This window comes from Ictidomys tridecemlineatus, chromosome 4 (assembly GCF_052094955.1).
Source record: "Ictidomys tridecemlineatus isolate mIctTri1 chromosome 4, mIctTri1.hap1, whole genome shotgun sequence".
NCBI classification, from domain to species: Eukaryota; Metazoa; Chordata; class Mammalia; order Rodentia; family Sciuridae; genus Ictidomys; species Ictidomys tridecemlineatus.
The window spans coordinates 70690158-70707901 of NC_135480.1; the positions used below are offsets into that span (position 1 = coordinate 70690158).

The 17744-nt window shown below is 39.2% G+C and overlaps 2 protein-coding genes across 2 annotated transcripts in view; one reads left to right on the plus strand and one right to left on the minus strand.

The window, feature by feature from the left end:
- The window catches only part of Ankrd42 (ankyrin repeat domain 42), a 94344-nt gene extending 85132 nt beyond the window's left edge, over positions 1-9212 (plus strand). The window contains exon 14 of the mRNA XM_078044942.1: positions 3873-9212. Coding sequence (XP_077901068.1) covers positions 3873-3894 — 22 coding nt within the window. The 3' untranslated portion in view covers positions 3895-9212. The remainder of the gene's footprint in view (positions 1-3872) is intronic.
- On the minus strand, positions 3931-4888 carry LOC101972290 (zinc finger Ran-binding domain-containing protein 2-like). Its single transcript, XM_078046779.1, is given in 3 exon segments — positions 3931-3977; positions 3980-4417; positions 4420-4888. Coding segments are annotated over 3 exon segments (939 nt in total). The 3' UTR covers positions 3931-3945.
- Positions 9213-17744: the final 8532 nt, after the last annotated feature.

A 17744-nucleotide genomic window follows, 5' to 3' on the forward strand; every position in this document is an offset into this window, starting at 1 on the left:
TAACAGACAATTCATGGGGAGAGATATAAATAGCTCTTTTAAAAATTGCGGTGTGGGGGCTGCGGTTGTGGCTCAGCGGGTAGAGCGCTAGCCTAGCACTTATAAGGCGCTGGGTTCGATCCTCAGCACCACATAAAAACAAATAAATAAAATATTGTCTCCAACTACAACTAATATATATATAAAATTGAGGTGTGCCCAAATCAAGATATGCTATTTTACCTATCATTTTTAAAAATGATAATCCTTAATGCGAGAAAATTATTATGAAATTAACATAATGTATATTATTATATGAAACTCTAAAGTAATACCAGAGTTTTATGTCTAAGAAGCTATCTTAAGAAAATAATCACGTATGTAAGGTATTATAAAATCATGAGTATTGTGATGTTATTTAGTCATAAAAATTGGAAATAATCTATTAAAAATGATTCAATAATTCACAGAAATGTCTCAAGTTGATATTTATGCAGTCATCAAGTATTTTAAACTTAATGACTACATGGATTTATTGTCTTAGAGACGGAAAAATTGACACATTGTTTTACTTTCCATGGTGTTACAGCCCTGTACCCATTGCAAACTGAAAATAACATATCTTAAAATGCATTTAATACAGCTTCGGACTTAGGATAGTTTGATATATAATTTTGTGATTTGGTGGTGTAAAGGGATATGTATTCAATAGAAATATGCTTCACATTTCAAATTTTGATCTTTTCCTCAGTCTTAAAACATTCTGTAGAATACCCTTGTAATGCAGGCCAGCCTCAGCTGTCAGTGGGAAAGTGATGAGCCTGTGACAATAGCATTCCCCTCATTCAACAGTTAATTTTAACAGTGCTTCAAACATTGTTCAGGTCCAGTGTGCTTTCACCTGCATAGTTAATGGAGGGTACTTATAACTACCGTTTTTGTTATTTTACTTTCAATATAGTGTTCAATAAATTACATGAGATATTCAACATTTTATTATTAAATAGGCTTTGTGTTAAATAATTTTGCCCAACTTAAAGTTAAGTGTTCTAAGCATGTTTAAGGTAGGGGAGACTAAAGTAATATTCAGTAGGTTAGGTGTATTAAATGCATTTTTGACTTATGATATTTTCAATTATAATATATTTGTCAAGATATGACATCATGGAACCTCCCGAAGTATCTCTACACATAACCTACTGAGCATCATAGCTAAGCCTTGCCTACCTTAACGTGCTCAGAACATTTTCATTAACCTATATTGGGCAAAATCATCTGATACAAAGTCTATTTTATAAGGTGTTGATTATCTCATGTAATTATTGACTGCTGTACTGTCGAAAATGAAAACAGTGGTTATATGGGTATGCTTTTGCACCATTTTTTTTTTTCTTTTGGTACTGGGAATTGAACTCAGGGGCACTGGACCACTGAGCCACATCCCCAGCCCTATTTTGTATTTTATTTAGAGATGGGGTCTCACTGAGTTGCTTAGCACCTTCCTTTTGCTGAGGCTGGCTATGAACTGACCATGCTCCTGCCTCAGCCTCTGGAGCTTCTGGGATTACAGGTATTGCCACCACGACCTGTGCTTTTTCACTGTTTTAAAGTTGAAAAATCATGTAAGTTTAATCATTGTAAATGGGGACTATACCTTTGAGAATAACTTTGTTAAGTGAAATGATCTCCTGGTTTGGATGATACAGGCTTGTGGAACCACAATATTTTTATTTCTCTTAAATTAAATAATGGTTATAAAAGTGGTCTCTTTAAATATTAATATATATTGGTTCTTATTTATACTGTTATAAAATTTTATCTCATCTAACACACAATATTGGTTATTTACCTGACCAAAGTTGGGCCAATCATGTTCCTGTTTGTGCATTTGGCAATTAGATTCAGGGGTTCTCAATTATCTTCTGAAGCTGGCTGAATCGATAACAAGCAAACTCAGGAGCTGAATGTAACCATATTTTACTAAGTGGGCCAGAGAAAAACAGTGAGGGAGAAGCAGGGATAGCAGATGGAGGGAGAGTCCAGATGGTATTCTGCTAATAGATGTAACTCCTCCCTGAGATCTTCATAATGCTTCTATGTGTTTGAAAATCTCCATTGTTACCAATACTTGTATGCTGAAGGTCTTAATTTATAAAAATATTTTCTTTAATATTAGGTGATATTTTCTACTGTTTGTTGAAAAAAATAAAGGAGATAGTGCATATAAAATGCTTGCATAGGGCCTGGCACATATAAGTACCAATAGTAATAATGTCTGATGACTTTACTGTTGGGAGATAATTCCCCATGAATCTCTTGTGTTTCTGTAAACAGAGGCCTTCTCCGTCCTTTGTTACTGACTCTTTTAAAGGTAGTTTATGTAATAAACAAAATTGGAAAATACTGTGTCTCCTTCTGGAGCAAAAGGCTTCATGCTAACTACTAGAAAATATTTAGGCTGCCCTAACTCAAGGTTCTACTCCGTAATGCAACCCATTGCATGCTCAGGAATCCACCTGGGCCCGTCTGCATCATACTGTGGGACTCTGGGCCCAGGGGATCTGGCACAGATATACTGGCGCTCTTGCTGTGCTATTGGTAGTTGCATCTTTTGTTTCTAGCCAAGGAATCTTCATATCTTCTAGTAGAATCCATACAACTGTGCAGGCTAACTTGATAGGTAGCAAAGGGGGTAAGATCTCATACACTTTACAGTATGATTCTTCACAATCATTACCTTTTTCTGGGCTTGAAAATTTTTTTTTTCAGTTTCACTCACAGAAATATCTGAATACCAGCTACCTTTAAGACTAGATATGTGAAGAATCTAAAGAAAAGTAATCCAGTTCAATAATTATTTGAATTCCTTTTTTTTATGCAAGAAATTCTGTGAGATATGTAATGACTGCAAGGATTTCTGCCCTCCAAGAATTTAGAGTATAACCTGGAGAATAGAACATGTATATGAATAGACTTCTGCATAAAGAAGTAATAGATTAGTGTCATGTAAATGTTAAAAAAGTCTTTAGTTCAGTTAAGAATGAGATACTCTTTGGCCATAATTATCAAGAGAGAGGATTTGAACTTTTAAAAGGGTTTCTGTTAAGAGATTGCGAATGGGCATGGTGGTGCATGCCTATAATCCCAGCGATTCTGGATGCTCAGGCACAGGATTGCAAGTTTGATGCCAGGCTCAGCAGCTTAGTGAGGCTGTAGTCAACTTAGTGAGACCTTGTCTCAAAATTAAAAATAAAAAAGGCTGGAGTGTAGCTTAGTGGTAGAATGCCCCCAGGTTCAGTTCCTAGTACTGGAAAAAAAAAAAAAAAAAGATTGTGGGGCAAGAAGTCTATGAGTGAGCAAACACACTTTACTAATCTTGCTGCTTCCTACTCACTGTCTTTGCATATAGTGCTTTCTCAACTTGGAGCACATTTTTCTCATTAATTGGCCAATTCCTTCATATTCTTCATATCCCAGTTTAAATGCCACTTCTTTAGAAGCACCCATTTCTTCACTGCACACACATACAACATGCAGATGTGGTGCTTTTTTTAAATGGACTCCTAGAGCAACCCAGTCTCCCCATGTTCCTGAACTTACTCTTTGTATTCTTCATGGTGATAGAGACCACATCTGTTACTGTGTCTGCAGCACTGACCATAATGCTTGGCCGGTAACAAGTCTTTGATGTATACATGTTGAATGAATGAGCAAATGTTCAGAACATGGTCAGAGGTTGGTGAGGAAACCTGGAAGACTGGGGCAAAGGAATTTTATGGAGTTTGGGTGGAATTAGTGGAGATAAAAGGTGAATTAGGAAGGCTAAGGAACTTGGGCTTTTTTTTTTAAGATGTAATTTTTAATACATTATTTCTTTTTTTAACTTGAACCAGAATGGGACGATCCAGAAGATGACCTGTGGAGCCTGGGTAAAGTAGTGGTGTTCCGTAGGAGTTGGCTGTGGGCTTAGGGTTGTTTAGTGTTTTCACCAATCACCTTTCAGGTGGCCGTGATCTTGTCCATCTTTTTTTACGATCACCAGGTGAAGAAGATCTAGAACGACTTCTCTTTCTGTTCCTCTCAGAAGATGATGAACTTGAATAAGGTCTTTTTCGTGGGGACCTGTGGGACCTAGAGCTGGATCTTGATTTCGACCCTCCAGGTCTTGAACGTTCTCTGGAACTTGAATGAGATCTTGACTGCAAACTGGAAGAACTTCTTGAATGGGACCTGGATCTAGACCTTGAACTTGAGGGGGATAATGAGAGTGATGAAGATTGTGAATGTGAGGATCGAGACTTTGAGCGACTTCGTCTATTAGATTTCTTTTTATTACTATCTTCTTCTTCACTGGCATCAAGATTATATTTTGAGAGATCAGCATCATCTTCATCCTCAACCTCATCTAATTTATATTTAGAAAGATCTTCATCCTCACCTCTTCTCCCTCTGATTGTTTATCTTCAACTTCCTTTAATATAGAGGCAGGACCAACTGCCTTTCCTCTGTATTTTTTCTTTTTAAATCCAAACTCATCATATTCTCCACCAGATTCTTCTCTTTCTATATATTCAACATTTTCTCTTTCATTAAAACCATCACCATATTCCGTTCTTTCTTCTAATATAGCATACTTTGGAATATTGCACATGTTACAATCTGATCTTCTGGCCCAATTTACATTACTGCAAGTTTTACACTGCCACTCATTAGCACTAAATAGGCCTCGGCTCTTTTCTGCAAGTGTCTTTTCTATTTCAGTACCCCTAGCTTTCATCATTTTTGCTTCAGTTGTTTTCTCCCGACCACATCGATTATAGCTGGTTCTTCTAGCAAAGTTTACATTTCCACATTTTTTGTCGGGGCAAATCCAGTCCCCATCATTGACTTGGAAATTCTTGGTCGACATCTTGGACGCCACCACCACAGCCACCCACAGCTAAGTCTTCCAGGAACTTGGGCTTTACGATAGATTCATAGGGAATTTTGAAAATGTATGAGCCCAGATGGATAAGTCATTTTGGCTTCCTTTCCAGAAAATAACTATTTGCCATTCACTAGTATGGGCAAATGAATGATTTCTTCTTCCAATGTCTTGAGATGACCTGGCATAGTTTATAGGATAAACTTTATCCCTATCTCAGAGGCTAGTAGGATAGGAGAGGGTAGTGGGTCCCAGTTTTTTTTATTGTGAAGGAGTACTTGAATTATTTTTCTATTCTTATCAGCTCCAAATTTTAAAATGTCTTACTTTTTACTAACTATACACATTAAGCCATTATTTTTGTATTTTCAATTAATTTAAGTGAAACTAGTGGGAGGAAAGCAGTGTTAATCCATCACTAAGCTGATAAATTTCTAGCTGAAGGCAAAGATAATTACCAATTTCTTTGGTGAGTTGCCAGTTTCATTTTAATGACAATACAATTTCTTTAGGCATTTAAAATATCAAAACTCTCAAAAAAAAAATACTCTTCTCTGATGCTCAGGGGCCTAGGAACCCAGGTTGGGCAAAATTGCATGACCCACTATCCCTGCTACCCTGTTGGTCTCTGAGGTATGGCTAAACTAGGCTGCTTTCTGAGTTGCATTTCTCATAGCCAGATCACCGCATGACATTGGGAGAAGAAATGATTGATTTGCCTGAACTTGTTGAGCACAATTGCCAGAGGCCACCTAGCACTGTAACTGTAGCTTTGGTGTAACTTCAAGGAGAAAGTATGCAGCTTGAACCACTGACATTTGTCCATCCTTTTCTCTCAGAAGAGATGATATGAAGGAATGCCAGTGCATTTTTTAAAAGCACGTGAGTGAAGCATAGTAACAGACTGCTCTGGACCTTATGGGTTTAATTTTCTTCCTTAGCTTGGAGTTCTTGACACTAGGGGGAGTATGTGGAAAGGAAAAGAGGATAGTTCTTTGTTCTTATTTCTGAAGCTGGCTTAATAGTTTTTTTTTTTTTAATCCCTGAGTCAGAGAAAACCATTTTCACAAATGCTTTGGTTGGCCTTATGTTAAATCACATTTTTAAAAAAATGGCTTCAAGATGACCACCATTCCCTGTCTCCTGAAAATCTGGAGGAAACTTTTGTCCTAATTATACTAGGAGGCTGACAGTGACACTCAAATACAAGTTTGTCAATTAGAATGAAGCAAAGGAAAGAATGATTAAAAGAAAAGAGGAAAAAAGACCTGTCAAAACATTATATAGTTGCAATATTACATTATATCTTGGGGTGTCTCATTTGATTATTCATTTATTTTTCAAATAATCCTTATTGAACATAATTTATGGTGGTAGACACTATGGTAGGCCAGGAAAATATAGACATAAAATACAATCCTGTCTTCAGGTTGCTGTTGGTTTAGTTGTAATAATACTAGAATGAAAGGAAGTACAGGTTGCCAAGAGAATGGGGAGCCTGGGCAAGGCTTCACTTTGGAAAGATACGTACACAGTTGTTCATTTAAATGGATTTGATGGATGGTGGTGTGGTCTATGTTGTGTGTGAAAGGCAATTGCAAATCTGGGCAAGTATGTATGAGGAAATCTGGTTCACTTGGGAAAGGAGAGAATGAAGAAATGGGTTTGGGGTAGATTTGGAAGATGAGGTTGGAAGATGTGTGTCTGGCTCTCAAGATTTCTTTTGCTTCATCAGTGAGTAAGAAGAATCACTGAAGGCCACTAGGCTGGGGAGCAGCATTGAAAAGAAAGAATATTTGCCTGCTTAGTCCTCTCATCTGGGCTTTTCTCTTAGCAGTCAAGGCCAGGCATTTCATGTAGGTCCCCTGGCCTAGGTAATGACCCTGGGAGATCTCAGAGATTCCCTTCTTTCCTGTCCAGGGGTAACCTCTTGCCTAGCAGAGCCTATAGCTCCTGCTCAAGATACCTGATCAGAGGAGCCCTCTTCATTTAACTTCTTGGCTGCCTTGAACCTCAAAGGGACATAAATGGTTAATAGAATCCTGGGGCCTTGTTGGAATAACTTTTGGTTTACTGCTAGCAGCTAGCAACTATGAGCAACTCGGAGTGCTTGAAAAATCTATGCTCATTCAGGCCTGACAGGAACACCTGCAGGATGGGGTACTCTGCTCTAGCGAGTCGTAAATGAAACCTCATCCTCAGCATTTGTGGTTAGCATTGCCAAACTACCAGGCCAGGAAACCAAGAGTCAGGAAACCCCTGACTCTGAAGGCCCCTTCCCCAAGGGACAAAGACCCTTTCAGACTGCTTTCCACCATGACAGCAATATTTAGAGCTTCCTCATAGTGCTGTTACATTAGGCATAAGATGATTGGCTTATGGATATTATCTTGATTATTTATGATTGATGGGCACACACCACCTGAATCCTATAACAGTTGTATGCATTCCAAAAATAAATGAGCTCTGGACATCCACTGAGATTGTCAACAGCCAGTTCTCACCAGCTCCCATTGTCTGTGTGTTGACTCTGCATCTCTGCCCTCTGTGACTGAGGTAGCTGAGTGACTAATTGACCACACCAGTGACCAGAATGACTGCAGGGCCTCATCTTTGGAGTCCAGTTCTTACACTGGGGCATGGGGGAGCTGGAAAATTCTCACCAAAGTCTCATCCTTCCCCATTTCCCAAAAATGCAACAGGCTAGCCTTCCTCCCCAAACCCTTGATAGATGCCATTTTATCTTTTTGGGTGCTTGTTTATGTAGAACAGTTCATTTGACCTCCTTAGTATATGAACTGGTTATAACAGCCTTTATAGACAACAAAACAGGTTCAGAAAGCTGAAATGACCATCCCAGGTCATAGTGCAAGTAAATGTTGGAATTCAGAATTGAACAAGTTGTACATTCTGCAGAAATGTTTCCTTTGTTCTTCCACCACTTATTTTTATTGGGCAATGGGCATGAATTGTGAAATTATGTATACTCTTAGAGATACATTATTTTTCAGCCCCCAAGAAGCTTTTTCACTTGTTCTAGGAAATATGTACAAGGAATGACAAATAATTTTCATCTCTTGTGTGTGTCTATGTTGTGGGGTACTGGGGATTGAATCCAGGGGTGCTCTATCATGAGATACATCACCAAACCATTTTTAAATTTTGAGACAGGGTAAAAGTTGCTGAGGCTGGCTTCCAACTTGTGATTTTCCTGTCTCAGCCTCCTGAATCATTGTAGTTATGGGTGTGTGTTGCCATGCCTGGCTAGGTTTCCTTTCAACTGACAGTGACTGCTTGGGAAAAAGCAATGAAGATTGTGAGGTCACATCTTGGTGTCACAGACAAGAATACCATGATAGATTAGTAATGTATGCTATGAATGTGCTAGAGGGAAAGAGCAGCACATGTACAGCTATCATAATTCCTGTACTGGTCATGACATTTCTGCTTCATCCTCAATACCCACTTTGCTCATTGTCTTTTATTTTTTCCCTTTCCTGCTAGAAGCTTCAATTTACTGAACATTTACTTAAATTAAAGTAGGTACTTTACATATATTATTTTCGGTCCTCAAAATAATTCTGCAAGGTAGGTAGGATAAAAAATTAGAGGGTGTAAATATCTTGTTGAGGGACACCCAACAAATAAACTGAAATTTGAATCCTAACCCATGTAGGAAACTTTGTATTTTTATGATGGGTAATGAGTTCCTTCATATTTACTATTTACTGAGAGCCCCACCAGGAAGCTCTCCAGGTTTGCAACTTGAGGCTCAGCTAGGGAGCTGACTATTTAGTGATAGAGCCATGGCTCTTAACACCTACTCTGGGTCTTTTCCTGCTATCCTTCTGGCTCTAGGAAGAAGCCCTGACTCCATAAAGCCAGCTTAAATAGCTGATCTATACCAGTCTGGGCAGAACTGGGGGACTCTTGATTAACTTTACTCTTGCCATCCTTAACCTGTTTTCAACTCTTACCATTAAGAAGAGGTTTTAAAAAATTGTTAGTTCCTTCTTTTTATAATTTAAACCATATCTTTATTAAAATTTATTGGAGATAATATCACATAAAATTAACAATTTTAAAATCAACAATTAAGTGTCATATTTGGTACAATTGCAATGTTGTGCAACTACCACTTTTTTTCTGGTTCCAAAGTATTTCCATAGCTCCAGAGTAAACTCCTGTACCTATTAAGGAGGTTCTTCCCCTTCCCTGCTTCTCTCAGATCCTGGCTAACACCAATGCACTTTTTGTCTCTATGGATTCATCTAATCTGTATATTTCATATAAACCAAACCTTAAAGTATGTGACATTTTGTGTGTAGCTTTTTTCATTTAGCATAATGTTTGAGGTGTTTATCTGCATGTGTCAGTATTTCATTCCTTTGTTTAATATTCCACTGTATGTATATGCCATAATTTGTTTATCCTTTCATTTCTTGATAGGCATTTGGACTATTTCTACCTTGTGACTATTAAGAAAAGGATTGCTATGAACATGTGTGTACATATATTTGTTTGAAGACCTGATTTCAATTCTTCAGACATATACATTGGCACAAAATTGTAGGGTCATACAGTAATTCTGTATTTAACTTTTTGAGGAAAGGCTCACTTCTTGTTTGATCCTATTGGAGGTAGATTTACACTTTGATAGTGAAGAAAACCAGCCTTTCTTAGCTACATAATTTCTGTTTTTAGTTTTATTTTAGAAAATTTTAAGCTATGTTCACCAATTCCAGCTACCTCCCTGGGGCAACTACTGAAACAGGAATTTAAAATAATAGAAGCTCTCTTTTATCACATGCATTCTATGTGCCAATGAGAGTGCTAGATACTCTTGGGACATGAGCTCTAACCTCTGGGACAACATTGCCTGGTAGCAATTATTATCTCCATTTTACAGAACCAGAAGCTGAATCCTAAAAGGTTAAAGAACTTTCAGGGCCAGCCATATACCACTTCTAGTGGTGGTATTTGAAGCTTTGAATGTCTGACCCCAGAGGAATTCTCTCTCTACAATATGCAGCCTTCCTCAAAAACTTTATACGCTGATGTCTTTAGCTATGTTGTTGAAATGAGAAACATGCTTTTGTTCTAGAGGTTTTTTTTTTTTTTAACAACAAGCAGCATAGCATTTATTAAGATAATTTTGATTGGCAAGTGCAGGAATCATGGAAGGGGAATATAAAATAATAAGGATAAGAGGGTGGCTCAGAAAGTCCAAAGGCAGCACAGTATCAGTCTCAGGACGACTGGAACTATGCTTTGAAAAGTTTCTGGGAACCAGAACTTTCCTCATGACTTATCCCTACTTTCTCTGTCTGTTGCCTTATTTCTCCATATTGATTTTCTCTGATGCTTAGTGTATGGGATAGAAAAGGTCTATGCCACAGCATCTGCATTTATATTTCTCCTGTGCAAGAGAGCAGTCAGCTGAGCCAATTTTCAATTTCCAGGGAAGGCAGTCTGATTGGCTCTCCTTGGATTAGTTACCTAACATTGACTGATAACTGTGATTTCATGGCATAGTCACACTATACAGCCTGAGACTCTCTGGAAGGAAGTTGATTGAGAATTTCTTGGGAATGGGGTAAATGTTTCCTCATGGAAGACCCAGAGGTAACAAAGAGGTGTTTTCTCTAGTTTTCATAAGAACATGAACAAATCATGCATGACAAAATTAGAAATGGTGATACTGTAATAGTCTAAGTTGCTATAGGGATGTGGGAGAAAAAAGGGTGTTTTTGAGACAAAAAGTAGTCTGAGCTAGAGGACCTCTGGATGGTGTGGGAGACTCATGAAGATTGCACCTCTCCTGGAAGTGGTACTCTTCCCTCTAGAAGCTCAAGGAGCACATGTAACATTGCTCAGCTCCACAGCAGCTTCAGAGATTTCAGCAGGACTGTGAACCGCGTTGAGCATTCTGTGCATCTTTGGGTTGATATATAAGGAATGTCAGTCATTAGAACCATAGAATATTGATATAGTGATGCAGTTAGCAGGTAGAAAGACTAAGGATTCTCAAAACCTCAAAACTAAGTGCCATTAAAGGTAGATGTAAGAATGGGGTCCTATGGGGACCTAGAGAGGATTTTAATGCAGAATCAGGATGACAAATGAGGACCTTCTGGGCAGAATGGGAGTTTCATCATTCCTAAAGGTACCTTCCACCACCATTGTGATAATTACATTTGGTTTTATATAAGTATATGCTTAAATAATTTTTCACAGTATCTGATATTGAGTTCATTTCATAGCTTGTGTTTGTTTAGTCTCATTTTTTTCAGCCATTATAAGGTGGAAAACATTAAATATTGCAGATAAGATTCTGGTGTCCAGAATGGGAGGACCAATTATTCAGCTTACCATACAAAATAAAATCTGAATAGAGGTTTTCTTTTTTCCCTTTTGCAAGGCCTTGATAGACTATTTATGTTGCCATTTTAGTTGAATGGATGCCAAGATGTCAGTATTGTTTCTGATAAGGTAGCCAGCTCTTGAGTTGATGGAGGACATGCAAAGGTCTCTTCCTCCTGGTTGAAATTATCCAGACAGTTGCCTTGGCTTGCCCTTAAATTTAGCAACACTTTATAAAACAGAAGTTTCAGAATTTTTGTCTGAAATGTAGGCACTAGAAGACATCATACTTTGCTCTGAAATGTGAAGCCTATGGCCTTGGATTATAAGCAGTTTCTTCACAGAAAATGCCAACCAGCAGAAGCAAATCTTGGAACTAATCTTCCCTTTGCCTACAAAATGATCAAACTGTAATTATCACATTTAAGGGGTAATTGTTCCAATTGTAGCAGAATGGGATACTTCAGCCCTCTTTGCTGACACAAATAGAATCACTATAAAGATGTAACAGTGCTTCCAGAACAGTTTGCTTTGAACTAGTTCTTTTTATAGTGAATTTAGGGTCAGAGAAAGGTGCTGTGTGTGGGCAAGTCCCAAAGAGCCTGCTGGCTTGTCAACCTCTTCAGCTATTCTCTTCATGTCTGGGCTCCTTAGTACCCACCTGCAGCCATAACCCCAAACCCAAAGTACCCCTCATCTTGACCCAAGGCATCAGGACTTGAAACTATTCTTGTCATATCCTGGTACTTGGAGAAGAAGAAGCTTGATATTTCTTAGATATGCCACAGGGCAGATAAAGTGGAGAGTCTGACCTGAGATTCTTTCATGAGGGCAAGGCGAGAAAAACAAACCTTCATTAATAGGGTTACCAGTAGAGGGAGGGAGGAAAGAAGGGAAATACCACATATTGAGCTACAACTCTTTTTTGGGCATAGTACAGGGCATTTTTTTCCAATGTCATTTTAGTTAGGTAGCAGAATCCCAGGTCTCAAATTTCTTGCCTTTGATTGATATGTTGATTATACAATTAGTTGCCTCATTGTATTGTACATTCCATAAGGGTAGAGACTCATTTATGTCATTAATTCTATCATCTAGCTCAGGTCTTGAAGCAGAATGAGTCCTTAATATAGCTTAAACTGAGCTGCAACAAGAGTATGGGTTTTAGTTTGGAGAATAACTTTGAAAGGTGCAAGGCCAAGAGTTGTCAAAGAGGTTGTGAGAGGTCAGTGAGGGCTTGTAATAGAAATACCAGAATCTGTACTAGCTGGCTAAGCAGAAAGCGGCTTATGAAAAAGCATTTATGGCTCACAGAATTGCTGAGAGGACTGAAGAAACAGAATCTAAATTGAGCTTCAGGAATGGCTTCCCCAGATCACACCATGGGGTTTCTGTATTTGCCAAAATCAGGAAGCTGCACTATTAGGAAGCTGTTGCCAGAGCTCTCAGCTCTGGAACCAAGTCAATTCAGTGCTGATCTATGTGAAATAATCAATGGCTCATGCTGTGTCTCTTTCTCCATGCTAGCCACTTCTGAATTTTAGTCTCATACCAGAACATCTGATTAAAGAAACTAAATCACACAATCTAGTTGTCAAGAAGTTTAGGAAATTGTGTTTTAGTTTTGCAGCCTTTGTACAGAACACCAAAGAGTATGCTGGAGAAGCCAATTTCCTGCGTCTCTGCCACAGCAGGGCTGCTAGAAACCTAGGAGGATGTAGATTAGGTATGGGGAGCCACACTTCATTAGTATAGCAGTTGTTCTCTCAGAGCCTTGTTTAAGCCTTGAGCCAGGAAAGGTGCAAATTCACAGCCCTGGACTTGTGCACTGACAGTCTAAAGGAGCAACACAGAGGTAGTTAGAAGGAAACTTTTAACAACTGCCTCAGAACAGAACTAGCACTAGAGGCTGATGAGGATGATGCTTCAAATAAGAGTTAAGTAATCCGCTACTGGAGGACAGGGGGCACAGAATCTGGCCATGAGGGAGGCTGCGCCTACGATCATCAGACTCGACTTTTTAAGCAAAACTCATTCTCTTAAAGTCTCTTACAGCTGGAAAGGACTTAGAAGTTATCTTGTCCAACTGTGATGGCTTCACAAACTTCCTCCTCCCAAACATCCGTGAAGAGTGGTTAAAATTATTTTTAGCTTTATCCAGATTCTTAGTTTGTTTTTTTTTGCTTTCAGTTTCTTATTTTCCGGGTCAATACTCCGTGGCAGGTTGCCTCCCAGATAAAATATGTGAACAGGTGTATGAACAGAAAATTTAGTAACAGCGAGTTTAAAAATGTTAATGAAATCAGGACACAAAGGAATCATGAAAATTTGGTTCTCCCAGTAGCTTAGTGTATCAGGTATTTAAGGCTGTGAACAAATACGTGAAGCGGGCCGAGCTGTGAGTCCTCTCCCAAGGATATAAGATGGGAAAGTAATCATCACAGGAAGAAAAGCCAGAGAGGATATTGCCTAACTGACAGGGAATGTGTATAAATGAGCTTCCTTTATAATAACAAGTTGCAAAATTCTCTTACTTCATTTACTGTGGCTTATTCATAACTTCAGAATCTCTGGGTCCAAACCTGAGTCCACATCCAGGCTGTAAGAATAGGATACTTATGGAAGAAACATGATCATGAGGGAAAGACATGTGAGCTCAGCTCTAGAGTCCAGGGAAGAGAGGGATTATCAGTGGAGGTAGGCATAATGAGACCTGGAGCAGGTAGTACATTCAGAACCTAAGGTCTCAGGAGGAGGACATTTGAATCCTTACTCTGTTGTTATTACCATTAAGTCGACCTTTCTCTGTTACTCTTTGTAAATCTTTGGATTAGTCCAGATACTGGCAGGACATGGATGACTTTCCTCAGCTGAGATTCTGAGGCAGCTCTTTAATGAAGGGACTATTTGCCTAAGCGTGGGCAGAGGCACTAGCAATACCACAGAGCCATTATCACTGCTAGGGCTTGGAGTCTGGTTAAAAGTTAGAATTCTTTAAGTGCTACCAACTAGAAACATGGCCATAAAGGAAGGCAAGCAGTGCCAAAACAGGAGTGTAGGAGAAAGAGATGTGGGAGAAATGAATATTGTGACCTTTCTGCCCTCCAATTTTCAGCCTCCTGCTAGTTATGATTGATGGATTCTGAATCCAGTGGGTAACAGTTCCTGGTGATGTCAAAGCCACGAAAGGCCAGGGCACAGAGGAAGTGGAGATGAGGGCAGAGAATGAATGGCATACCATTCTTGATTCTTCTCTACCGAACATTTGATTCTCTCCTTACTCTCCAACTACGTTTCTGAGAAAAATCAGATCAGCTCACTTAATTGCTGTTGACCTTGTTTGGGTAGAGCTTTTTTTCTGAGGGTGGCTGGCCATCCTCTGGATTGGCTGCCATGGAGTAATTGTTCTCTTATTTTCAAACAGTTCTGGCCAGAGAAGCAAAGCAGGTCCGGGGCTCAGAGGCTGACCTCTTCCCTCAGTAGGGAATGTGGGCAGGGCAATTGCCCTCAGAACTGGTTGCAATAAACTGAGCTTGTCCAATGCAGGGCCAACTTTGCAGAGATTCCAGCAGTGTGTGAGGGCCTAACTTATGGCCCCTAAGCACCAACCACCCTGATGGTTCCAAGGTGGTATGGTTACAGACTCATTGATATCTTGTTGACTATGAGAACAATGGGTGCTCTTGGCAACATTTTTTTTAATAATTTTTAATTTTTTTTTACTTGTAGATGGACACAATGTCTTTATTTTACTTATTTTTATGTGGTGCTGAGGATCAAACCAAAGGCCTGACATGTGCTAGGCCAGCGCTTCACCACTGAGCCTCAACCCCAGCCCTTGGCAACATTTTTGGCTGCAAACAGAGATTGGGCTACATGGGCTGACTTGGCATCTTTGTTAGTCATATTTTCATCCCTGTAATTAAAATATTTGACAAGAACAACTTTGAGGAGGAAGAGTTTATTTTGAGTTCCCGGTTTCAGAGATCTCAATCCAATATCAGCTGACTCTATTGCTCGGCACCTGACATAAGGCAGAACACCATAGCACACAGGCTTGATGGAGGAAAGCTGCTAAGCTCATGGCAGCCAAGAAGCAGAGATGGAGCTAGACGTTTGGGAAAGATAAAAATCCCCAAAGGGCACAGCCCCAGGGACCGATTTCCTCCAGTCACATCCCACCTGCCTACAGTTACCATACAGTAGTCTGTTCAAATTATTAATATATTAAATGGATCAATCCACTGTTGAGGTTATGGCCTCATGCCTAAAAGTCTAACTCTGACAAACTTTTGGAAGAACCTTAAATATTCAAACCATAACAGCATCTGACCAAGGGTGGGCAGTGCACATGTTCTGAGCACCTCACTTACCTTATCTCAGAAGTACCCTGGAGTTCTGTGTACCACACAGGTTTGGGATTAGTCAGTGAGCATATATTTTCCTTTTCTCCTTTTCCTTCTCTCTCCTCTCTCTCCCTCTTTTTCTGCCTCACCTTCCCAGTATTGGGGCTCAAACCCAGGGTCACTGAGTACATCCCCAACCCTTTTAAAAAAATATTATTTTGAGACAGGATCTTGCTAAGTTGCCCAGACTGCCTCAAATTTTTTATCTTCTTGCTTCAGTCTTCTGTAGCTGGAATTACAGGTATGCACTGCCATGATCAGCAAGCATAGATACCCTTCTACTTCAAGGATTCGTTCTTTTTTATTTCTTTTTGCATTCTTTTTTTTTTTTTTTACTAATTTTTTATTGATATACAACACCAGGATACACCCTCACATTGTCACAAAGGTGTGTAACTCAACCCACTTTAATTCAATCCCCAGCAGCACCCCCCTTCCCTCCCTCCACTCCACTAATCCCTTTTCAATCCATTTACAGTTTATCTTTTTTTTTTTTTTTTAAATTAGTGTCCTGTGGATATACCTGATGCCAGGACTCATCATGCCACATCTATGCTAGCACATATGAAAGTTTGGTCAGATTCATTCCACTCTTATTCCCTTTTCCCACCCTTCTCCATCCTCCTCAATCCTCTTAATCCACTATACTGATCTTTCCTTTATTTTGATAAAATTCCTTCTCTATTTTTTCTTTCTCTCTTTTATTTTTATCCCCTACCCCTTATTTTGGATTAACTTCCACATATCAGAGAAAACATTCAAACTTTGTTTTTTTGGGGACTGGCTTATTTCACCTAACATGATAGTCTCCAGTTCCATTCATTTATTGGCAAATGCATAATTTCATTCTTTTTTATTGCTGAGTAATATACCATTGTGTATATATACCACATTTTCTTTATCCATTTATCTATTGAAGGGTACTTAAGCTGGTTCCATAGCTTGGCTATTGTTTACTGTGCTGCTGTAAAAACTTATGTGGCTGCATCACAGTAGTATGCTGATTTTTTTTCTTCATAGTATAGTGCAAGATACTAGGTATATGATACTTTCAGCATAATTTTAATACAACAAAAATTTACTGACTACTTACTTTATATTGTTTATATTGTTGGGCCTGGCAGTTCAAAGGTAAATAACAATTGGTATCTGCCCTTGAGGAGCTCCCCAAATTGGTGAAGTTATAATTATTAGATTGTAGACAGGTACATTAGAGTTTGCTAAGTGCTCTGATGGGGTAAGCAATGGGCATTCTGCATCCTGCAAAAGGTTCACTCAACCTAGCTTTAGGAGATACCGGGAAGCCTTGTGGGAGAAGACAATTGAATTGAATCTTAAGGGATGAGTAAGAGCTGGTTTATGTAAAGGGCAGTCAGGCTATTTCAGGTAAAGGGAAAAACATGAATGGGGTTATGGAAAAATAAAGATAGTGATGATGATGATAACTGAAATGTCTTGAGTGCATCCCATGTTCTATAAGCACTATGCTTGCATGTTGCATTAATATGGTTGATATTAAAATAAGGGAACAAAACCATAGAATAGTTAATGAACTCACTGAAGGTCACAGAACTAGTGAATGGAAGAGCGTGAAACAGCCCAGCTGACAGCAGGTAAAGTGGGAAATGAGGGTGACAAGGAAGGCAAGGGCCTTGAGTGCCATTGTAAAGAACTTGAACATTAATCTGTATGCAGTTGAGAACCCTGAAGTACTTTCTGCAGGGAAGTAGCATGATCAGATGAGCAACTTGGTTTCAGTGTAGTCAGTGGACACGAAGGGAGCAAGACGGAGGGAGAGATCAGCCTGGATGGTGGGTTCAAAGCTGACCAACTAAACTGATCGTAGAGCTGGTTCCAGCTGAGAGGTGGTGAGGGCTCACGGCTGTTCCTCTCTCTGCTTCTCATTAATTGAGACCCATCCTTTTTTTCTGGAATAGATAAATTCTACAGTTCTTTCCATATGAATAATGCCAGGAACCAGAATGGGGAAGGGAGGAAGTATTTGTGCAATTTACTGTGCACTGGTCTTGTGACCAGTGACCCTCACTGTCACCCCCTTCTCCCTATCTTGT